This window comes from Hyperolius riggenbachi, chromosome 4 (assembly GCF_040937935.1).
Source record: "Hyperolius riggenbachi isolate aHypRig1 chromosome 4, aHypRig1.pri, whole genome shotgun sequence".
Lineage (NCBI taxonomy): Eukaryota > Metazoa > Chordata > Amphibia > Anura > Hyperoliidae > Hyperolius > Hyperolius riggenbachi.
The window spans coordinates 441,760,029-441,780,052 of NC_090649.1; the positions used below are offsets into that span (position 1 = coordinate 441,760,029).

General features: G+C 46.2%; 1 protein-coding gene across 2 annotated transcripts in view; it reads right to left on the reverse strand.

Moving 5' to 3' along the window:
- Positions 1-10,678: 10,678 nt before the first annotated feature.
- CUL9 (cullin 9) overlaps positions 10,679-20,024 on the reverse strand; it is a 67,335-nt gene continuing 57,989 nt past the window's right edge. For both annotated transcript variants that reach the window (XM_068232601.1, XM_068232599.1), the window contains exons 36-41: positions 19,878-19,952; positions 19,395-19,505; positions 15,743-15,860; positions 15,523-15,656; positions 15,354-15,445; positions 10,679-11,286 (exon numbers count right to left, since the gene is read on the reverse strand). In XM_068232601.1, the coding sequence (XP_068088702.1) occupies positions 11,085-11,286; positions 15,354-15,445; positions 15,523-15,656; positions 15,743-15,860; positions 19,395-19,505; positions 19,878-19,952 (732 nt within the window). In that variant the 3' untranslated portion in view covers positions 10,679-11,084. The remainder of the gene's footprint in view (positions 11,287-15,353; positions 15,446-15,522; positions 15,657-15,742; positions 15,861-19,394; positions 19,506-19,877; positions 19,953-20,024) is intronic.

Consider the following 20,024-nt stretch of genomic DNA (forward strand, 5'->3'; position numbering starts at 1 on the left):
GTTTACTTTTGTGTGATTTTAACAATACAGATTCTCTTTAAATAGCTATTTGACACAGAGAAGTAGACCAAAAGCACCTCAAAAGCTAGACATCATGCCAAGATCCAAAGAAATTTAGGAACAAATGAGAACAAAAGTAATTGAGATCTATCAGTCTGGTAAGGGTTATAAAGCCATTTCTAAAGCTTTGGGACTCCAGCGAACCACAGTGAGAGCCATTATCCACAAATGGTAAAAACATGGAACAGTGATGAACCTCCCAGGAGTGGCCGGCCGACCAAAATTACCCCAAGGGCACAGAGAAAACTCATCCGAGAGGCCACAAAAGACCCCAGGACAACATCTAAAGAATTGCAGGCCTCACTTGTCTCAATTAAGGTCAGTGTTCACGACTCCACCATAAGAAAGAGACTAGGCAAAAACGTTCTGCATGGCAGATATCCAAGGTGCAAACCACTTTTAAGCAAAAAGAACATTAAGGCTCGTCTCAATTTTGCTAAAAAACATCTCAAGGATTGCCAAGACTTTTGGGAAAATACCTTGTGGACCGAAGAGACAAAAGTTGAACTTTTTGGAAGGTGCGTGTCCCGTTACATCTGGCGTAGAAGTAACACAGCATTTCAGCAAAAGAACATCATACCAACAGTAAAATATGGTGGTGGTAGTGTGATGGTCTGGGGTTGTTTTGCTGCTTCAGGACCTGGAAGGCTTGCTGTGATAGATGGAACCATGAATTCTACTGTCTACCAAAAAATCCTGAAGGAGAATGTCCGGCCATCTGTTCGTCAACTCAAGCTGAAGCGATCTTGGATGCTGCAGCAGGACAATGACCCAAAACACACCAGCAAATACACCTCTGAATTGCGGAAGAAAAACAAAATGAAGACTGTGGAGAGGCCTAGTCAAAGTCCTGACCTGAATCCTATTGAGATGTTGTGGCATGACCTTAAAAAGACGGTTCATGCTAGAAAACCCTCAAATAAGGCTGAATTACAACAATTCTGCAAAGATGAGTGGGCCAAAATTCCTCCAGAGCGCTGTAAAAGACTCGTTGCAAGTTATCGCAAATGCTTGATTGCAGTTATTGCTGCTAAGGGTGGCCCAACCAGTTAGGTTCAGGGGGCAATTTATTTTTCACACAGGGCCATGTAGGTTTTGAGTTTTTTTTTTCCTCACTAAATAATAAAAACCATCATTTAAAACTGCATTTTTGTTCAATTATGTTATCTTTGACTAATAGTTAACGGTTTTTAATGAGCAGAAACATTTAAGTGTGACAAACATGCAAAAGAATAAGAAATCAGGAAGGGGGCAAATAGTTTTTCACATCACTGTAGGTGTCCCCCAAAAGATAAGACAATGCACAAGAGGCATTATTGTGAGGGAAAAAAATTCTTCGCTTTTACTTACATTTGAGCAAAAATTGTCCAGCCCAAAATTATTCATACCTTTCACAATCTGTGGGAAAATCCAAAGTTCTATACCATTTTTAAATAGTCCAAGCTGTTCTAAAGCATCCTAATTACCCTGCAAGCAGACACAAAGAACTGTCTATTCAAGTAAAAAAAATATTTATTGGTATACTCCAAAGTGGTTGCAACACGTTTCACAGGCGTAGACCTGCTTCACCAGGCAATTTAATGTAGCAGCACACAACAATATTCGGTCCGGGTAACACCTGGCGCTGCTTACCTTGGGCCTCCTGCTCCTGTCCATGTCCCTCCAGCGGCTACCGTTACCAGCGATACCTGGGCCGGGTGTCAGGCAACTCTTCCTGGATCTTCATGCTCGTCATCATCACGGCGGCCAGCGTGACAGGTTTGCGCATGCAGCTTTCTAACTCTAAACCTCGTATGCGCATTCTAGCTACTGTTCAGGGTCACTTTAAATCCAATTTAGAATCTGAGGAGGAAGGTAAATATCAGGGTTATGGCAAGAAGACCCTCCAACCTGAAAGATTGGAAGATCATTGCTAAAGATGAATGGGCAAAAATACCTGTACATGCTGAAATATGCAAAAAGCTGGTCTACAATTATAGGAAGTGTTTGATTGCTGTAATAGCCAATAAAGGCTTTTCTATTGATTAATAAGAAGTGTATGAATCATTTTGGACTGGACACAACTCAGTACTGCGCACTTCCTCCTTCCGGCCGAAGGAGGAAGTGCGTGGTACTGAGTCGTGTAACGCGTCCCATTGGGCGCGTGCGAGGCTGTGATATGCATAGAAGGGGTGGGCAGCTGGGTAATTAACCCCCTCTCCCCCAGCTGCTCCTGATTCAATTAAGCCTCATTAGAATCATGAATTCCAGTAGCTAGCTACTCGTAATTACTCGTGAGCACATCCCTACTAGGGAGGAACATCCAGAAGGTTAGAAAAGCTGGAGATGTATCAGGGTCTGAAGTAAAAACCACAAAGGATGTGGAAAATGAAGGACACAGTGCTCCCAGTAGTGGTTGGAGCATGGTGACTCCTAGTCAGGAATTGTGGCTCCCTCCTCTCAGTGACTAACGCTAGGTCCACACTTGTCTGCTGCAGATCGGATCCAGTCCGTGGAAACGTTCTCAGCCCTGGCAGTGGGTGGGTGGGGGTCCGCCATGCTGGAGGGACTAGCAGGCAGGAAGGTGGGTAGCAGTACCCCCCTTCCTCCTCACCTGGGTCCCCCCCTTCCCCTCCAGCCAGTTTCATTGATAAAATCATTAAAGTATTCAAATGTAAGCCAAGCGGCGATAGGGGAACTTACTTCCTTGCGTTCCACCACTCGCCATCACTTCCTGCAATGCCGCCATCTGTAGTTCATCGGGTAGCATTGCAGGAAGTGACGGCGAGCGGTGGAACACAAGGAAGTAAGTTCCCCACTCGCCGCTTGGCTTACATTTGAATACTTTAATGATCTTATTAATGAAACTAGCTGGTGGGGGAAGGGGGGGGCATTATTAATGAAACTAGCTGGTGGGGGAAGGGGGGCACTCCCCTCCCCCCTTTCTGCCAGCTACCCACTCCAGCACGGCAGCCCCTCTTTCCCCTGGGACACAGAAAACACATCCGTTTCTGTGTCAAAAGATGCTTGTGTAAAGGGGGATCCTTTTTGCTATTACTTTCCACTACCCCTCCCTGTATCCGGGGTCTGTGAAAATGTTGCAAATACGGACCGTTCATTTAGGTTTTCAAAACGGATCCCCCTGAATGCAGACGGATTTGTTTTTTGTTTTTTTTAGGTGAAGGCGGCTGCTATTTTTAACATTGGTATCCGTGGCTCTGGTTTTGATCCAGGCTAAAAACCAGAGCCATGGATACGTTTTTAGAACACGTGTGAACCTACTCTAATGTGTGTCTGCAGTGGCGTACCTAGGGCATCTGACACCCGATGCTCTGTATTATAAGACCCCCCCCCCAAAAAAAAAGGGGGTGGCCATAACCTGCGGCACGCGAAGCCGAAGGCCATGACCGGATGAGGGCGGAGCTGTAATTTGAAGTGAACCCGAGGTGAGAGTAATATGGAGGCTGCCATGTTTATTTCCTTTTAAACAATACTAGTTGCCTGGCATCCCTGCTGATCTTTTTGGCTGCAGTGGTGAACTGAATTACACCAGAAACAAGCATGCAGCTAATCTTGTCAATTCTGACAATATTGTCAGAAACCGCTGACGTTCTGTCTGCTTGTTTAGGGTCTATGGTTGAAATTAGAGGCAGAGGACCAGCACGGCAGCCAGGCAACTGGTATTGCTTAAAAGGAGATAAATATGGCAGCCTCAATATTATTCTCACCTCGGGTTCCCTTTAAAAGTGCAATGCAAAGACAGTGGGCCCAAGTTTTGGTGACCCTTTCCCCAGAAAATACCCATAATGTGAGCAGATTTGCCCAGAAAACACGTTCAATCATGTTGGCAGATTTGACCAAAAAACACGTTCAATCATGTCGGCAGATTTGACAAGAAAATATGTGCAATCATGTCGGCAGATTTGACAAGAAAATATGTGCAATCATGTCGGCAGATTTGACAAGAAAATATGTGCAATCATGTCGGCAGATTTGACCAGAAAATATGTGCAATCATGTCGGCAGATTGGTGGCTGGATGGTTTAATGGTTAAGGGCTCTGACACAGGAGACCAGGGTTCGAATCTCTGCTCTGCCTGTTCAGTAAGCCAGCACCTATTCAGTAGGAGACCTTAGGCAAGTCTCCCTAACACTGCTACTGCCTATAGAGCGCGTCCTAGTGGCTGCAGCTCTGGCGCTTTGGGTCCGCCAGGAGAGAGGCGCAATATAAATGTTATTTGTCTTGTCTTATCAGATTGGACCAGAAAATATGTGCAATCATGTCGGCAGATTTGACCAGAAAATACATGCAGTCATGTGGAAGATACGTTCAATCATGTGGCAGTTTTGACCAGAAAATACATGCAATCGTGGCAGATTTGACCAGAAAATACGTGCAATCATGTGGCAGACCTGACAAGCAAATACACCTGCTAATATAAATTAAAAAAACAAAAACATTTACTCACCTGCAGCAGACCTCCTGTCTCGACCTCCGTCCGGCGACAGCTCCCACGATCCGCTGCAGCCAGCAACAAACTCCCACACTGAGAGCAGGGCTACAGGAAAATGGCGCCCGAAGCCCTGTACTGCAGACTCAGTCTCCAGTGCAGGGCTTTGGAAGCCTATTTATCGTAGCCCTGCTCTGCCGCTGCTGGCTGCCGATGAACTGACACCGTCTATTAGACACCAAAAGTCAGTTCATGCTGGGGGGTGCTTGGAGAATTTTAGGTGGTGCTTCAGCACCCCCCTGGCGCCACGGCAGGTAATGGCAGGTATAGGTGCCCCCTGTATAGGTAATAAAGTTGCCCCCAGTATAGCAGCCCTCAGTGTAAGTAGTATAGCTACCCCCAGTGTAGGTAATATAGTGCCCCCCAGACCCCAGCATAGCTGCCCGCAGTGTAGGTAGTATAGTGGCCCCCAGTACAGTGGTCCAGGAGGGGTGGGCAGCAATATAAGGAGTGGCAGCGGCGGGAAGGGGGGAAATATCCCCCCTCCCTCACCTGGGTCTCCTCCTTCAGCGCGCCTCTTTCTACCTCCAAAATGCGGCAAACAGGCAGGCCGGGCTAGGAGGAGAATAATTCACCTCACTTCCGTGTTCCAGCCATTGGAACACTGCGTTCCAATGGCTGGAATGCGGAAGTGAGGTGAATTATTCTCCTCCTAGCCCGCCCGGCCTGCCTGTTTGCTGCATTTTGGAGGTAGAGAGCGCTGAAGAAGGGGACCCAGGTGAGGGAGGGGGGGATATTTCCCCCCCACCCCTGCCCCTCCTTATAGCGCTTCTTTACCTCCTGCTTTGCCTACCACGGGGGTCGTGGCCACACCCCCCTGGCTGTCAATCACCTGGTGCGCCATGCCCCCCTGCGCCCAATGGTAGTAACGCCACTGTGTGTCCGTCTTTTCAACCTCTGCCAGAGGTGTGCGAGTTGCTGCAAATGGGAAACAACATACAGAAGAGGGGAGCTGTTACCTAACTGATCTATACATAAAAAAAGTCTGCTTTACATGTATGTTAAAAATGGAAGAGCGGGCTCCACATGTTATGGTTGGGCAGCTGTTAAACATAGACAGGGAGCCCCAAGCACAAAAAAAGTTGGCGGAGGGGTACAGAAAGTATAAATCTGGCCTTGAGCAGCACTACCCTCTTCTGGACAGAGCTTTCTGATGTTGCTTCTAGGATGTGTTGGAGCCAACACCCAGAATGATCCATTAGTATCTTGTCTCAGTTATTCTCCTTATCTCGTCAACCATCTATACTTGGGAAGATTCAACTCGTACAATGAAGTAGAACCAAGACCCCACCTGGATTTCAATGCAGCTATACTGCTTTATTCCATTACATACCAAGTAACAGAATAACCAAGCACCTTGGGGTGACCCAAACCACCAAGAAAGTAAAGGGGACTAAAGAAGACCAAATGTTTAGTCCCCTACTTTCCTAGTGGTTTGTGTCATCATGAGTTGCTTTGTTACCCTGTTGTACTGGTCCAAGCCCCTATCCTATAGAGCCTTATGAACCCGTCATACACAAAGGAGGACCAACAGTCCAAAACAGGTTGTCTGCTTGGGTTGATATGGCTCTGTAAAATTTAAAGCTATAAGCGTGCTATACACCAGCAGTTCTGGATACAAGCCTAGCCTCAAGGGCATAAAGAGATCATTTGCATATTCAGTAGCGGTGCATTGTGGGTAACCACAGATGTTCACTTAAAGCTGAATTATCACAAGTACCTTCTGCTTTAAGAAGGCAAATAATACCAAAACCTGCAATACAACATGACGTTTCAGTTGATACAAACAGAACATTTATATTGTGCTTTTCTCCTGGCAGACTCAGAGCGCCAGTGCTGCAGCCACTAAGATGCACTCTATAGGCAGTAGCAGTGTTAGGGGAGTCTTGCCCAAGGTCTACTGAATAGGTGCTGGCTTACTGAACAGGAGGAGCAGAGATTCGAACCCTGGTCTCCTGCATCAGAGGCGGAGCCCTTAACCTCCTTAGCGGTATGCCAGACACTGTGTCGGGCATGCCGCTGCAGAGGTTTTGCTGCTGATCGGATGCGGAATTAATTGTGTCCATTAGATACTAGCTTGCACTATGCTAGCTAGTATTGTCTGCCGGCACCCCACGATTGGCCGCAATCCCCCCCATCGCCCTCTAAATACATTACCATGCGGGGATCCAGCGATCTAGCAGCCTCCCGCTTAACTCCGGTCCTCACTATGGGGAGGATCGGGACTGCGCATGACATCAAGACATCATGGATTATCCTCCCCATAGACTGGAGCCGAGCGGGGAGGCTGCACTTATCGCGGGATCTAGGTAATGTATCCAGCAGGCAATTGGGGGGGGGGGAGAGTCCCAGAGTTGCCGGCAGACAATACTAGCTAGCCTTGTGCTAGCTAGTATGCAACTGACACATTTAAACTAATCAGATAGAAAGATTGATAATGCAAAACCTCCTGAGCGGCGTAACACTCAGGAGGTTAACCAGTACACTATTCAGCCACTACAGTTGATGGACCTTTATGAAAAGGTTCAGCTCATGGTCTATGCAGATGTTCTTGTACATGAGGCCAGCTACTTGGTTGTGCCGTTTCCTGCCTCCATCCCCGCCTCTCTGCTTCAGACAACATGTAAAAAATTAATAAAGATGACCAAAAGGGTGATGGATAAAGGCACCCCTACATGTGTTGGAGAAGTATGCCAGGCCTCAGTGGCAATACCATTTTCTCCTGTGTTGTACCAACCATGTGTTGTGTGTAACAATTCTCTAGAGCTCGAGGTGTGGTCTGGTGTTAGTTATGGAGAAGTTATGCCAACATGAATGTATTACAGGAGGAAAGTTATGCGATCATAAATGTCAGACTAAACAGGTGGCTTTGCAGTTTTAAATGCCTCTAGGAATGGAGCTGCCTTGATTGGTTGTGGTATGGTATTCCAAAGGTTAGGAGCAGCACGGCAGAAGGTTCTGGCTTCAAATGTTTTGAGATTGACTCGGGGGTGCCAAATTGTTAGATCCTATTGATCTGAAGTTGTGGAAGGTGTGATGCAATTTGCAACAAATCCTACAAGTATTTAGGGCCTAAATTGTGTAGCAATGTAAAGGTCAGTAGGTGAATTTTACAGAGTATTCTCTATTTTATGAGTAGCCAATGGAGTGAGCGAAGGATCAAGGTTATGTGGCAATGGTGGGGTTGGTTTGATAGCAGCCTTGCAGCAGCATTCTGTGCTCTTCTTTATTTGGAGGCAGGAGTTGCTTAACCCTCCTGGCGGCTGATTTTTTTTCTGCCAAATAGGCAGAAATCCGTTTTAAAATTTTTGTTTCATGTAAAGCTACCAGAGTGGTAGCTACATGAAACACCACTAGAGGGCGCATGTGTCCCTCTAGTGCGATCGTCGCCGGCATCAATAGCAAACAGGGGAACGCGTATATAACGCGTTCCCGTTTGGCTTCTCCTGTCGCCACGGCGACGATTGGAATGACCTCATGGACGTCAGACGCCTCCGATCCAGCCCATAGCGCTGCCTGGAACTCATTGGTCCGGGCAGCGCAGGGCTCTGGTGGGGGGTCCCTCTTCCGCCGCTGCGTGCGGGCGATCGCGATCAAGCTGTGCGCGCGGCTAGCAAAGTGCTAGCTGCACGCACAGCACTTTAAATGGGGTGAATCGCCCATCCAGGGGCTGAGATATCCTCCTGCGCGGCATAGCCAGAGCTCAGCTCGGGCTTACCGCCTGGAAGGTTAAACATAACAAAGCAAGCGATATATGGGAGCTGCCATATTGATTTCCTTTTAAGCAACACAATAAAATCCCTTCATAGTAAACTCCAAGGGACAAGGAAAAGTACTTTACTAAATCAAAATTGGTCATACATTGTATATTTATACAGATGCATTTGCTGGGACCTGAGCACTGAGTTTGATATAGCAAACCTCTGGATATAGTAGAGTTTACTATTACTGTTGCCTGGCTACCCTGCAGATCCTCGGTCTCCAATACTTTTAGCCATAGACCCTGAACAAACATGCAGTGGATCAGGTGTTTTCTGACATTTTTGTCAAATGTGACAAGATTAGCTGCATGCTTGTTTTTGGTGTGATTCAGATAATACTGCAGCCAAACAGATGAGCAGGAATGCCAGAAAATTGCTTTTGTTTAAAAGGAAATAACTATGACAGCTGCCATATATACATCTCGCTTCAGGTTCCCTTTCGTTTTAAAGTTTCTAACGGGTATGAAAGTCAGAGTCAAGAAGTTAAAGCAAGTTTTGGGTACCTGGAGTTGGTGCTTTCATATTCACGGAGAAGCTGGATAATTTTTATAACATCTCCACAGCCGTGTAAGTATTAGACTAAGGAGTCCGAGTAATTTATGGGTACCTGGAGTTGGAGTCAGTGGTTTCATAAACTGAGGAGTTGGATGATTTTTGTACCAACTCCACAGCCTAAGGTGAAAAAGTAATGTTTCACAGTGTGCAGTTAGAGCTAATAAGGTTCGAGTTTCCTACCCTCAGTGCTGACTGAGACTGTAGCTGCTTTGCTGTTGGACACTGACCTCCGATCCCAAGAACTCCAGTTTTGTCAGCATTTATTTTATCACTCCTGAAGCTCAGCTACAAATTTGTTAATTTTTGAAGAAGAGTCTGTCACGCCAGGTTTAAATGATAAATGTAGCAGGGTGTTACAGCATAGCAGTGGTAGGACCCTGTTTTTTGATTACTTTTCCAAGTGGTAGCATGTGTATGTGAACAACAAGGGGAAAGTATTGAACCCTGGGGCAAACCATATTTTAGTGGTACAGGGTTAGATCGGAAAGGCCCCAAGGCTACCCCTATGTATTCTGCCACCCAAGAAGGTTGAGAACCATTGGAGAACTAAACTATCAGTGCCACGTATTCTTGCAGCCTGTTAATGCAGCTATACAGCCTGAAATGTTTTAAATCAGGGTGATAATCGCTAGCGTTTTGCGATCCCCTGTGTGAATGGGCCCTGAAAGGGAATCTGAAATGGAAGTGATATGGAGGCTGCCATATTTATTTCCTTTTAAACAATACCAGCTGCCTGGCTGTGCTGCTGATCTCTTTGGCTGCAGTAGTGTCTGAATTACACTACAGAAACAAAGCATGTAGCTAATCTTATGCAGATCAGATGTTTCTGACAAAAATCTGTTTGTTCATAGTCTGTGGTTAAAAGCAGATGCAGAGGCTCAGCAGGCCAGCCAGACAACTGGCATTGTTTAAAAGGAACTAAGTATGTCCTACAAAATCACTGGACCTGACAGGTCCCAGAGTGGGACAATTGGAGCAGCTGTTCATTTAGGGGTAGCGCCAGTAAGTTAGTAGTGCATGCTACAGCAGTAGCATTGCACTACTTTGAAAATTTTACTTGCGCTGTCACACTAAGCTGCACTGTTTGAGCAGTTTAGCTTAGTGAATAAACCCCTACTGATTTGTATGCGAGCCAGATGTAGCCATCAAAAGAGCCACATCTGTCTCCCGAGCCATAGGTTCCCTACCCCTGAGCTATATAAAAAAAACCCTAAACACTGAAATAACAAGCAGTGTCAGGATGGAACACTCGCCTCTGTCCACGAGCAGATCATTGCTACCTGGACAAGGTCTGTTTCGCAGCTGTGGTGTTTCAGCAAACAGAAAAAACTGATTTATCTCTCACACCAGTGATTTCCAATGCCAGTCCACATTCATATGAGAAAAAGATATCCATATTGGCTAATATATTTAGCAAAGGAGCAGTCATTAGCAGATCTAACCAGTTTTTGCTATTGCTTTTTCAATCACATCTTGGTTGTTTCTTGTTGCTTATCAGAGCAGATACAACTGTATGTGGTTCTGCTGTGAGATTTATTGTCATTATTTCACATCAGTATATATTGTTACTTATTACCCCCACACGCTGATCTTTTAACTGTTTTTATGCATTTTCCCCAATAAAGTTTATACTATTTTGAATTATATCTCGGCATTGGGCTATGTTCATTGTAGTTATCCGATATGGAGGTCTTTTTCTCATACGAGTGTAGCATGTTGTTGCTGCTCACAGCACTTTGGCTCAGCTTTTGTTGTAGTTTCAGCACCAGTGTCCCCCCCCCCCCCCCCCCACACAACAAACACAAAACATCAGTAACAGCTTAGCTGTGATTTTAATAAAGGAGATTTATAGTTGGTTCCAGAGGAAGCTGCAGAAATTACCGGCTGCACTGCCTCGTGCCATATTTTACCCGCCAAAGGCGCCGCGCCCAGCCAATAACACACTGGGGCGTCACAAAGAGACTGGAAATTAACAGGGTTAACCATAATAAAAAATAACTCTTAATTATAAATATCAACATATATATAACTGCTGTCCGTTCGTGAAGGCTGGGCCAGTATATTATCAGTAATTAAACAGCCAACAAGTGTGGCGCTTTCAAGGAAATGGTTGAGGCACATCAAGGGGGCTGGGTGGCATGAGATAGAGTGATGCCCCCTGCTGGACGTAGTCAAAGTGTAACTAATGACTGTAGAGATAGCAGAAGTAGAGGTGCGCATCACTCGTAGGCGTCTCCATCGTAATCCTCGAAGATGAATGAGTCGGGCTCCAGGTTATCCGATTCATCATCTTCATCAAAAGAGAATTCGTCATCGTAATCCTCGTGCCATTCAGGAACATACTCCTCGTCCTCATCTTCGTCCTCGTCTTCATCTTCCGGCTCACTTCTGTCTCCAGAATCCGAGGCACCGTCCATATCGCTGAGAACAACATGCACAATACATTAAAGGACCACTATTGCGAAAATCATAACATTTAAAGTACATGCAAGCATATACAAATAAGAAGTACATTTCTACCAGAGTAAAATAAGCTATAAATTACTTTTCTCCTATGTTGCTGTGACTTATAGTAAGTAGTAGAAATCTGACAGAACCAACAGATTTTGGACCAGCTCCTCTCCTCATGGGGGATTCTCAGGGTTTTATTTATTTTCAAAAAGCACTTAGCTGAATGCCAGTTGCTCCGTCCAACTGCCCAAAAAGTATGCAGCCAGGGAGGCTGGCTAGCATATTTGTTTAAATCCTTTTCAGGGAGTGTCTTTATAAATAAAGGCCATGCTGAGAATCCCCCATGAGGAGATGGGCTAGTCCAAAACCTGTCGGTTCTGTCAGATTTCTACTACTGTACGTGACAGCAATCTAGGAAAAAAGTAATTTATAGCTCATTTTACTCTGGAAGAAATGTACTTCTTGTTGGTATAGGTTTACACGTAATTTAAATTTGTAAGATTTTCGCGTTAATGGTCCTTTAAGCTTTCCAACATCACATGATCTTACATGAGAAACAGCCCACCAATCACAGCACACTTATATACACAATGCACTACAACCATCACACTTTCAATGGATGGAATTTTACTCAGGATCACTACAGTGTTACAGAAATGCTCAGTTGTAGGGGTGGCTCTAGGTAGTGCCTTCTAGATAACGATCTAAGAAAATGTAGGACAGACTGGTGCTGCTTCCTGTGTAAAACAGTACTGCGAGAGGTAGACAAAGAAGAACAGAAGTCATATGAAGCAAGGCTAATGCCCTATTTGGAACGATCTCGCCTTTTAACTACCTAACGACCGCGTCACCAGCCCCAGTACCGCCTAACGCCGATTGGCGTCAAGTCGTGGAGCTGCAGTTTACTAGGGTTGCAGCTAGCAGACTGTATTCTGCCGAAAGGGGAAAAAAAATCCCTTTGTTTACCTTTGTACAGCGCTGCTATCTGCTGCAGCGCTGTACGGGAACACTCGGCTGTTCCTCAGAGCGGCTCGTAATGCGTGGCCTCTCATAGGCTGGTGCCTATGAGAGGCAGGGAAGAAAGCCGATTGCCGTCCTATGGCGATTTAGCACGGTAATGGGGGGGGAGGGAGGGAATAGCCCTCCCCCCCAAAGTATTTTTAATGAAAAAAACAACAAAGCATCGAGAAACAATCAGAGTCCTCCAGAAGAGTGTCCGATTATGGACAATAAACGGAGGTAAAATTCATTTGTATGCTTAGTTGTATTGTGCCTGGTCACTAGGGGGGTGTAAGCCTGTGGTCCTGAAGTGGTTAAGAAGAAAAACCACTACAGGCTGCCAACTATCACACTTGTGTCCCACTTCAGCTGGGGACCGGGCTTGTGGCAGTATCCCGGGCCAAGGAACCTTGAGATGAAACTCTGCTGAAAGCTTCAACAGTAGCTGGTGATGCACACAGTGATGTGTGAATTTCTGCTCTCGGCTGGTACGAGTATATCCTACGGCAGTGCGTGTGGAAAGAGAGAGAGGCAGCAATGCGGTGTTAACTGGAGACAAATTCTTTTATCAGCCATGCGATACACAGTGGCTCTTCCATGCTTTTTCATGCCGTCAGCTGAGTTTCTTCATCCCATGGCTCCTTGGCTCAGGATGCTGCCGCAAGCCTGGTCCCCGGCTGCAGTGGGACACAAGCGTGATTGCTGGCTGGCCGTACAGGTTTTCCAGCACACCTTAATATGTGAGACGACTTCAATTAGGGCATATGCCTTGTTTATGTGACTTACGTTAGTGTGCGCTTTTTTTTTTTCTTTTTTTGTCTCCTTCCAGCCGTAGGGATCCCCATTACAGAAATACCCGGCTGTAGAGACGGGTGCATAAAAGAAGGAAGAGAGGTCAGGAAGGAAGAGAAGATGAGTGAATGGAAGAGAGAAGATTGATGAGGTGAGCAGTGTGTGAATAGAAGCAGGAAGAAGGGAGTTGCCAAATAGAAGAGAAAAATGAACAGACAGAAGAGAGATGGAAGAAGGTAGAGAGACGAGTGAATAGATGGAAGAGGAGAGTGATGAGTAAACAGAACAAGGTTGAGGTGTGAGTGAATAGAAGAGAGCATAAGTGAACATAAGGTAGAGAGAAGAGGGATGACTAAATACAGGAAGGAAAAGAAGCGGGATGACTGAATATGAGGAGGAAGAGAGCAGAGGGTTGAACGAACAGAAGAGAGATGAGTGTATAGTAAGAAAAAGGATGAGTGAAAAAAAACAAGTAAAAGAGGAGGGGTAAGTGAATAGAAGAAATAAGTGGGATGAGTGAATACAAGAAAGAGAAAAGAGGGATAAGCAAATAGAAGAATATCGAGTGAATGTAAGAAGGTAGAAGAGGGATGAGTGAATAGAACAGGGATCAGTGAATACAAGAAGAAAGAGGGATGAGTGAACAGAAGAGGAGAGAAAAGGAACGAGTGAATAGAAGAAGCTAGTGAAGAGGGATGAGTGAATAGAAGAAGGTTTAGAGAAGCAGAAGTACATATGGTCACAAGAATCGCAGTTGATTTAATCAAGGAGAAGATAGAAGAAGCATGAGTGAAGAGAGAGGAGGGATGAGTGAAGAGAGAGGAGGGATGAGTGAAGAGATAGTCGTAAAGAGGGATGAGTGAACAGAAGCAGGTAGAGAGAAGAGAAGAAGTAGTACATATGGCCACAAAGAGTTGGAGTCGACTGAACAAATGAGTAGGAGAGGAAAGATGCATGAGTGAAGAGAAGAGGGATGAGTGAATAGAACAAGGTAGAGAGAAAAGGCATGAATGAATATTAGAGAGAAGAGGAATTAGTGAATAGAAGGAAAAAAAAGAGGCATGAGTGAATAGAACAGGGATCCCCAAACTTTTCCAGTCAAAGGCCGGGTCAACATACTTCAGACTGCTGGGAGGACATAACATACATAAAATGTTGAAAAACATTACATTAAAACTAGGTATTGTTTTCCCCTAACCATGCCTGGAGGAGAACTCCCAGCAGCAGCCATTCAGTCATGCAGCGCCTGAAGAACGTCTTTGTTCACCAGACAGTGAAGCATATCCAGACGACAACCTGCCGTTCAGTTGGACAGCAGTGTCACCTGATGCAGAATCGGTATGGAAGCCAGCGAATGACTGCTCACTGGCTTCTACAGTATGTGGATGGCTGGTGTCAGCACGGCTATTCAATATGTGGGCCGCTGATATTTAAATGTGCAGTGGGCCACATCTACAAGTTATACATTTTGTGTTTGGGGGCCAGTGAAAAAGCCTTCGGCGGGCCGCATTCGGCCCACGGGCCGTAGTTTGAGGACCACTGGAAAAGAAGGTAGTGAAGAGGGATGAGTGAACAGAAGAAGGTAGAAGAGGCATGAGTGAATAGAAGAGAGACCAGAAATGAGTGCCTAGGAGAAAAAGATGACTTCATAGAATGAGGTTGAGAGAAGAAGAATGAGTGAGTACAAGAAGGAAGAGAAGAGAGGGATAAGTGGTTAGAAGAGAGAGAGAAGTAAATAAAAGGCTGGCAAAAGAGTGATGAGTGACAATAGGAAAAGGTAGTATGGAAGGACAGCGGGCATGGGGGACAGAAGGGCAGCGGGCGGGCATGGGGGAACAGAAGGGCAGCGGGCATGGGGGACAGAAGGGCAGCGGGCATGGGGGACAGAAGGGCAGCGGGCATGGGGGACAGAAGGACAGCGGGCATGGGGGACAGAAGGACAGCGGGCATGGGGGACAGAAGGACAGCGGGCATGGGGGACAGAAGGACAGCGGGCATGGGGGACAGAAGGACAGCGGGCATGGGGGACAGAAGGACAGCGGGCATGGGGGACAGAAGGACAGCGGGCATGGGGGACAGAAGGACAGCGGGCATGGGGGACAGAAGGACAGCGGGCATGGGGGACAGAAGGACAGCGGGCATGGGGGACAGAAGGACAGCGGGCATGGGGGACAGAAGGAGGACAGCAGGACCATAAGGACAACTGGTGTGAAGACTAAAAGGACAGTGGTTGGAAGGACACTCACTCGGCATCTCCAAGAAAATCAGTCCCTGCTGGCTTATTAGATGTGTTTGTTGGTTTGTCATCCGGCTGGCAGAGAAATCCAATACGGAAATCCTGCAAAAAACAAAATATGGAATTACGGTGCCACTGTAATCCCCCCCCCCCTTTATACTCCCATTCACCCTTCTCACCTGAGTGGAGTGCTGTAAGATACCGTTCAGCCTCTCCTGCACTCTGCGGAGCAGCTCCACGCCAGTGTTGTAGCGATCAGAGCTGAGGAGACGCACGGAGCAGGCCAGATCCTCACTCTGAAGGAGGCTGAACTCTGTAAGATGAGAGGAACATCAGTGCACAAGACAGTCGCAAATCCCTCATTCACTATTACAAGACAGGAGATGCATCACTGCTTACCCAGCAGCATCTGCAGAGCATTCACATGATACTCCAAATTCTCTGTCTGAGACTCCAGAACATCCAGACGCTCAGAGTCCTGATTGTAGTAGCTGTACACGCAGACATAGCCTAAAACCTTAATAAAACAAACAAAAAACAACCATCACACAGGATAAACCCTATTGTGGTCATGGGGATAAAGATGCACAAACAAAGGAGGAGGAAAAGGCTATACCTTGTAAGAGTCTGATCATGTAGCAATTTTAAATCAGGATGATGTAATTTATTGACTAACTTAAAGAGAGCATGAGGTGGGCTCATATAAAAAAATAAAAATAAAAAATAGGCTACTTGATTCGGGGGCCTGAGAAGATCAAGTAGCCTTGAAAACAGCTGCTCCTGTAGGCCGCAATGGCCCAGTTTCACTTTTGTGACCTCTAGGTCACGATGCTGGAAAGAGATTCATTCTCTCACCAGCGTGCAGGGAGTCGGTGGGAGCGGCAGGAGGCGTGGCTAAGGAGAGCTGCCCAACAGCAGCTCTGGAGACCCTGTAGGAACGCCCCTGGCGGGCATTTTGAACAGGGAATCCCTCTCCTCAATGTTTATCCTCGAGACAGCAAAAATTATTGTCACCAATCTCAGGGGGCTATAATGCGAATAAGCATATGTAATCTACTCTAGGGACAATTTGGGGAAGGGGGGTAAAAAAAATAGTTTTTGAAAAAAAAAAAAATGTCTATTTTAATAACAATTTATAAGAAGAAAAAAAAAAAAAAAAAAAAAATCGCAGCAGCAATCAAATCCCACCCAAATTCTCTATTTGTGAGAAGAAGAGGGGGTAAAATGTATTTTGGTGCTACAGTGTATGACTGAGAACCATTAAAGTTGTGAAATGTCAAATTGTAAAAAAAATGGCCTGGTCACTAGGGGGGGTATAAACCTCTGGTTAATTCTATTCCCCACCCTCCCCGGGACAGCAGTAATTAAAATTTTGATTACAAGTAGATATGTACTCGTAGCTACTTGTAGCTAACATCACTAGTCCGGGCTCTGCAATCTGGCTAATCCAGCATGCGTGTGTGACAAGGGGTTAAAGAGGGTCTAGTGAGGGAACCCCTCACCATTTTTTTTAATTTAACTTCTTAATGGCCAAACAACTAAATTTGTACAGCGATCCTTGGTTTTGACATTACACCGGGTTCCCAGGTGATCATTTCACACTGCGTACTGACCACCTGGAAACCCCGTATGAAATTAACTGCTCTTTCTTTTGATATATGTAAATTTACTTTACCGATAGGTTGATACATTATCTATTATTTAAATGCATTTTTTTTTATTTCCTATCTTAACTGTAAAACAGATTTTGTCAACAATTGATTAAAGTAAATCTAAAGTGAGTACCCCCCCCCCCCCCCCCAAAAAAAGGCAGATACTTACCTATGGTCGGGGAATGCTCTGGATCCTATAGAGCCTTCCATCCTCTCTTGCTCCCCTGGTTCTAGCATTGTCACCCATTGTATGTATTTAACCAACTAGTCAAATACACGTTGGTAAACCCTTGGAAGACCTGAGTGGTTCCAAAGACGGGTGGCTCTAAACCCTGCGTGCGTGAGCACCCCTGCCCCATATGGAGCCACCCATAGCCTCCTGAGGTGGCAATTTTAAATAAGGGTGACAGCGCTGGAACAAGGGGAACTAAAGAGGACAGGAAAGGCTCTATAGGATCTAGAGCATTCCCTGTCAATAGGCAGATTTAAAGAGACTCTGTAACTTCAAAAAGGTCCCTTGAGGGTACTTACCTCGGGAGGGGAAAGCCTCTTCTGGATCCTATCGAGGCTTCCTCCCCCGTCCTCCTCTGTCCCACGATGGAAGTGCTGGGCCCCCGAAACCACAGCCAACAAGGAAAGTCGGCTGTGGTGCAGTAGTGCCTGCAATATTTACCTTCCCCAGCGCAGACGCAGTAGCGGCTCTCCGCTCGGGGTCAGGTGGTAATAGTCGATCCCGATCGGGTCAACTACTGCGCAGGGGAATTGCGCCTGCACTGGAGTCGGGGAAGAAAAATACTTAAAGGGCTGCTGTTCGGGGACATCCAGCGCTGTCACCATGGGACGGAGGAGGACGGTGGAAACCTCAATAGGATCGAGAGGCTTCCCCCTCCCAAGGCAAGTACCCCCCAGGGGACGTTTTTAAAGTTACAGGACATTTTAAAGTCACACCTCTTTAATTCGTTTCACATTTACCCTGCAAATTTGGTGATTCTAGCATGTATGGGGGGCTTTGCTATTAACCACAATATAATAAGTCGCTGGCCGTTGACTTAAATGTTAAAAGCAAACGCAAAACTTTTGGACATGAAAATTCACGGTAAATGCAAATGGCGAATGGTTGGGTTTGCAAAAGAACCAGTGCTAAATCATAAGTTACATCAGAGTTTGGGTGCCCAGTCTCCTTAGACCTATGCATTTGCCTTCTTGGGCTAATGCAGGATGAAGGTATAAACCCCAATACAAAATTCTTTGAGTGAAAACTCATTTACAGCCAGGCAAGAAATTGCCCTTAAATGCCTCTCCGTGAACCGCCCACTGCTCTCGGGATGGAAGAAGTGCCTAGACAATGGCCTAGCGTACAAAAAGCTTGTGTACCTGCATAGGAAACGTCCACAACAATTTCATTTAATATGGGATAGGTGGAAAGAAAACCCCTAATTTAGCCTGTTGTGCGCTGTTAACTGCCCCATGGTATGGATGGATACATACTTGTTACATGCATGCATCCTTGTACCATGCCCATGTACAACCTATTCCTTGAACCGAACACCTTTTTTGTACTGCAAAAACATCTTTATATGCACTTTTGTATTACTACAGTATTGCTTGTCTATGTTTAATTCTGTTGTAATGACTTACTGCATAAACATGTGACCTTTAAAGAGAACCTGTAACAAAAAAAAAAAATTTCCCCTGGGGGTACTCACCTCGGGAGGGGGAAGCTTTAGGGTCCCAATGAGGCTTCCCCCTACCCCTGTAGCTGCAGTCAGTCCAGCGCTATCTCCCCCGAAGTGTCCCGGAATCTGATCTCCGTCGGTCCGCTCTACTGCGCAGGTGCAGGAGACTTGCGCCTGCACAGTAGTGGCCCGACAGCGATCGGCTATTTCCGCCTATCTCCAAGGCGGAGAGCCGATACTGCGCCTGTGCTGGAGCCGGGAAGGTAAATATTTACATTCCCGCTGTTCAGTGAGCTTCATCTCTGCCGATGTGGGACCGAGGAGGACAGGGGAAAGCCTCAATAGGATCCGGAGGCTTCCCCCACCCAAGGTGAGTACCCCCCCCCCAGGGGAGGTTTTCTTCATTACAGGTTTGCTTTAATTGATAAAACATTTTCTTGGTTAAAAAAAATAAGTTACATCAGATACAAATACATAACAGCAGTCTCCTGTACCAATAATCTAGCATGTATGCACAGCTTCAGACTATACTAGCATATCTCAGAGCCATAGATTGTGACAGCATAGCGAGTAGTGTGATTTTCAGTATGTGTATGGGGAAAAAGAGACAAGTGAGGTGTCGGTGCTGAAGACAGGAAGACAAGAGGTGGAACATTCAGATTACAGACATCTTTGTAAATGTATGGATGGAAGTGACGGCAGGATGACAGGAGAAAGTCTTACCTTCCGGCTCAACTCCAACACCTTACAGGCACTGATGAGGAAGGTCAGAGTACGGAGAGGAGGTTCCTCGTCCAGGACGCAAAGCCGATTCCGCAAGGATACGGCAAACTCCTTCAGAAAGAGAAATGTCAAACATCACTTTATTATTCCAACCAATGGCTGCTCCCAAAAATATCTGCCCCCATTTCATTTAGCAGTCCCTCCCCCCCATCTTATGGCTTCTCCCCAAATATCTGCCCCCCTATTACACCCAGCAGCCCCTCCCCCATCCCAGGCTGCTCCCTAAATATCTGCCTCCCCCCCCATTCATTACACATACCAGTCCCCCAACCCCCCCCCCCCCACACACACGCGGGTGTTCCCCCAAATATCTGCCCCCCCCCCCACCCCACACACTACATTCAGCAGCCACTCCCCCACATCCTATGACTGTTCTTCTGCTCTCCTATTGGCCTCTTCTATTTCCAGGCTTCGAATGCTAACCTTTGCTTGGTGCTGAAATGTGCATCGCTCATTATAATCCTGGAAGCGTTTATCTTGGCGGGCGGCTTTACTGACCTGTGGTGGAGAAACATATGTTGAGTCACAGGACCTCCTACAAGAGAACATCCCTCTGGACACACACAGGGC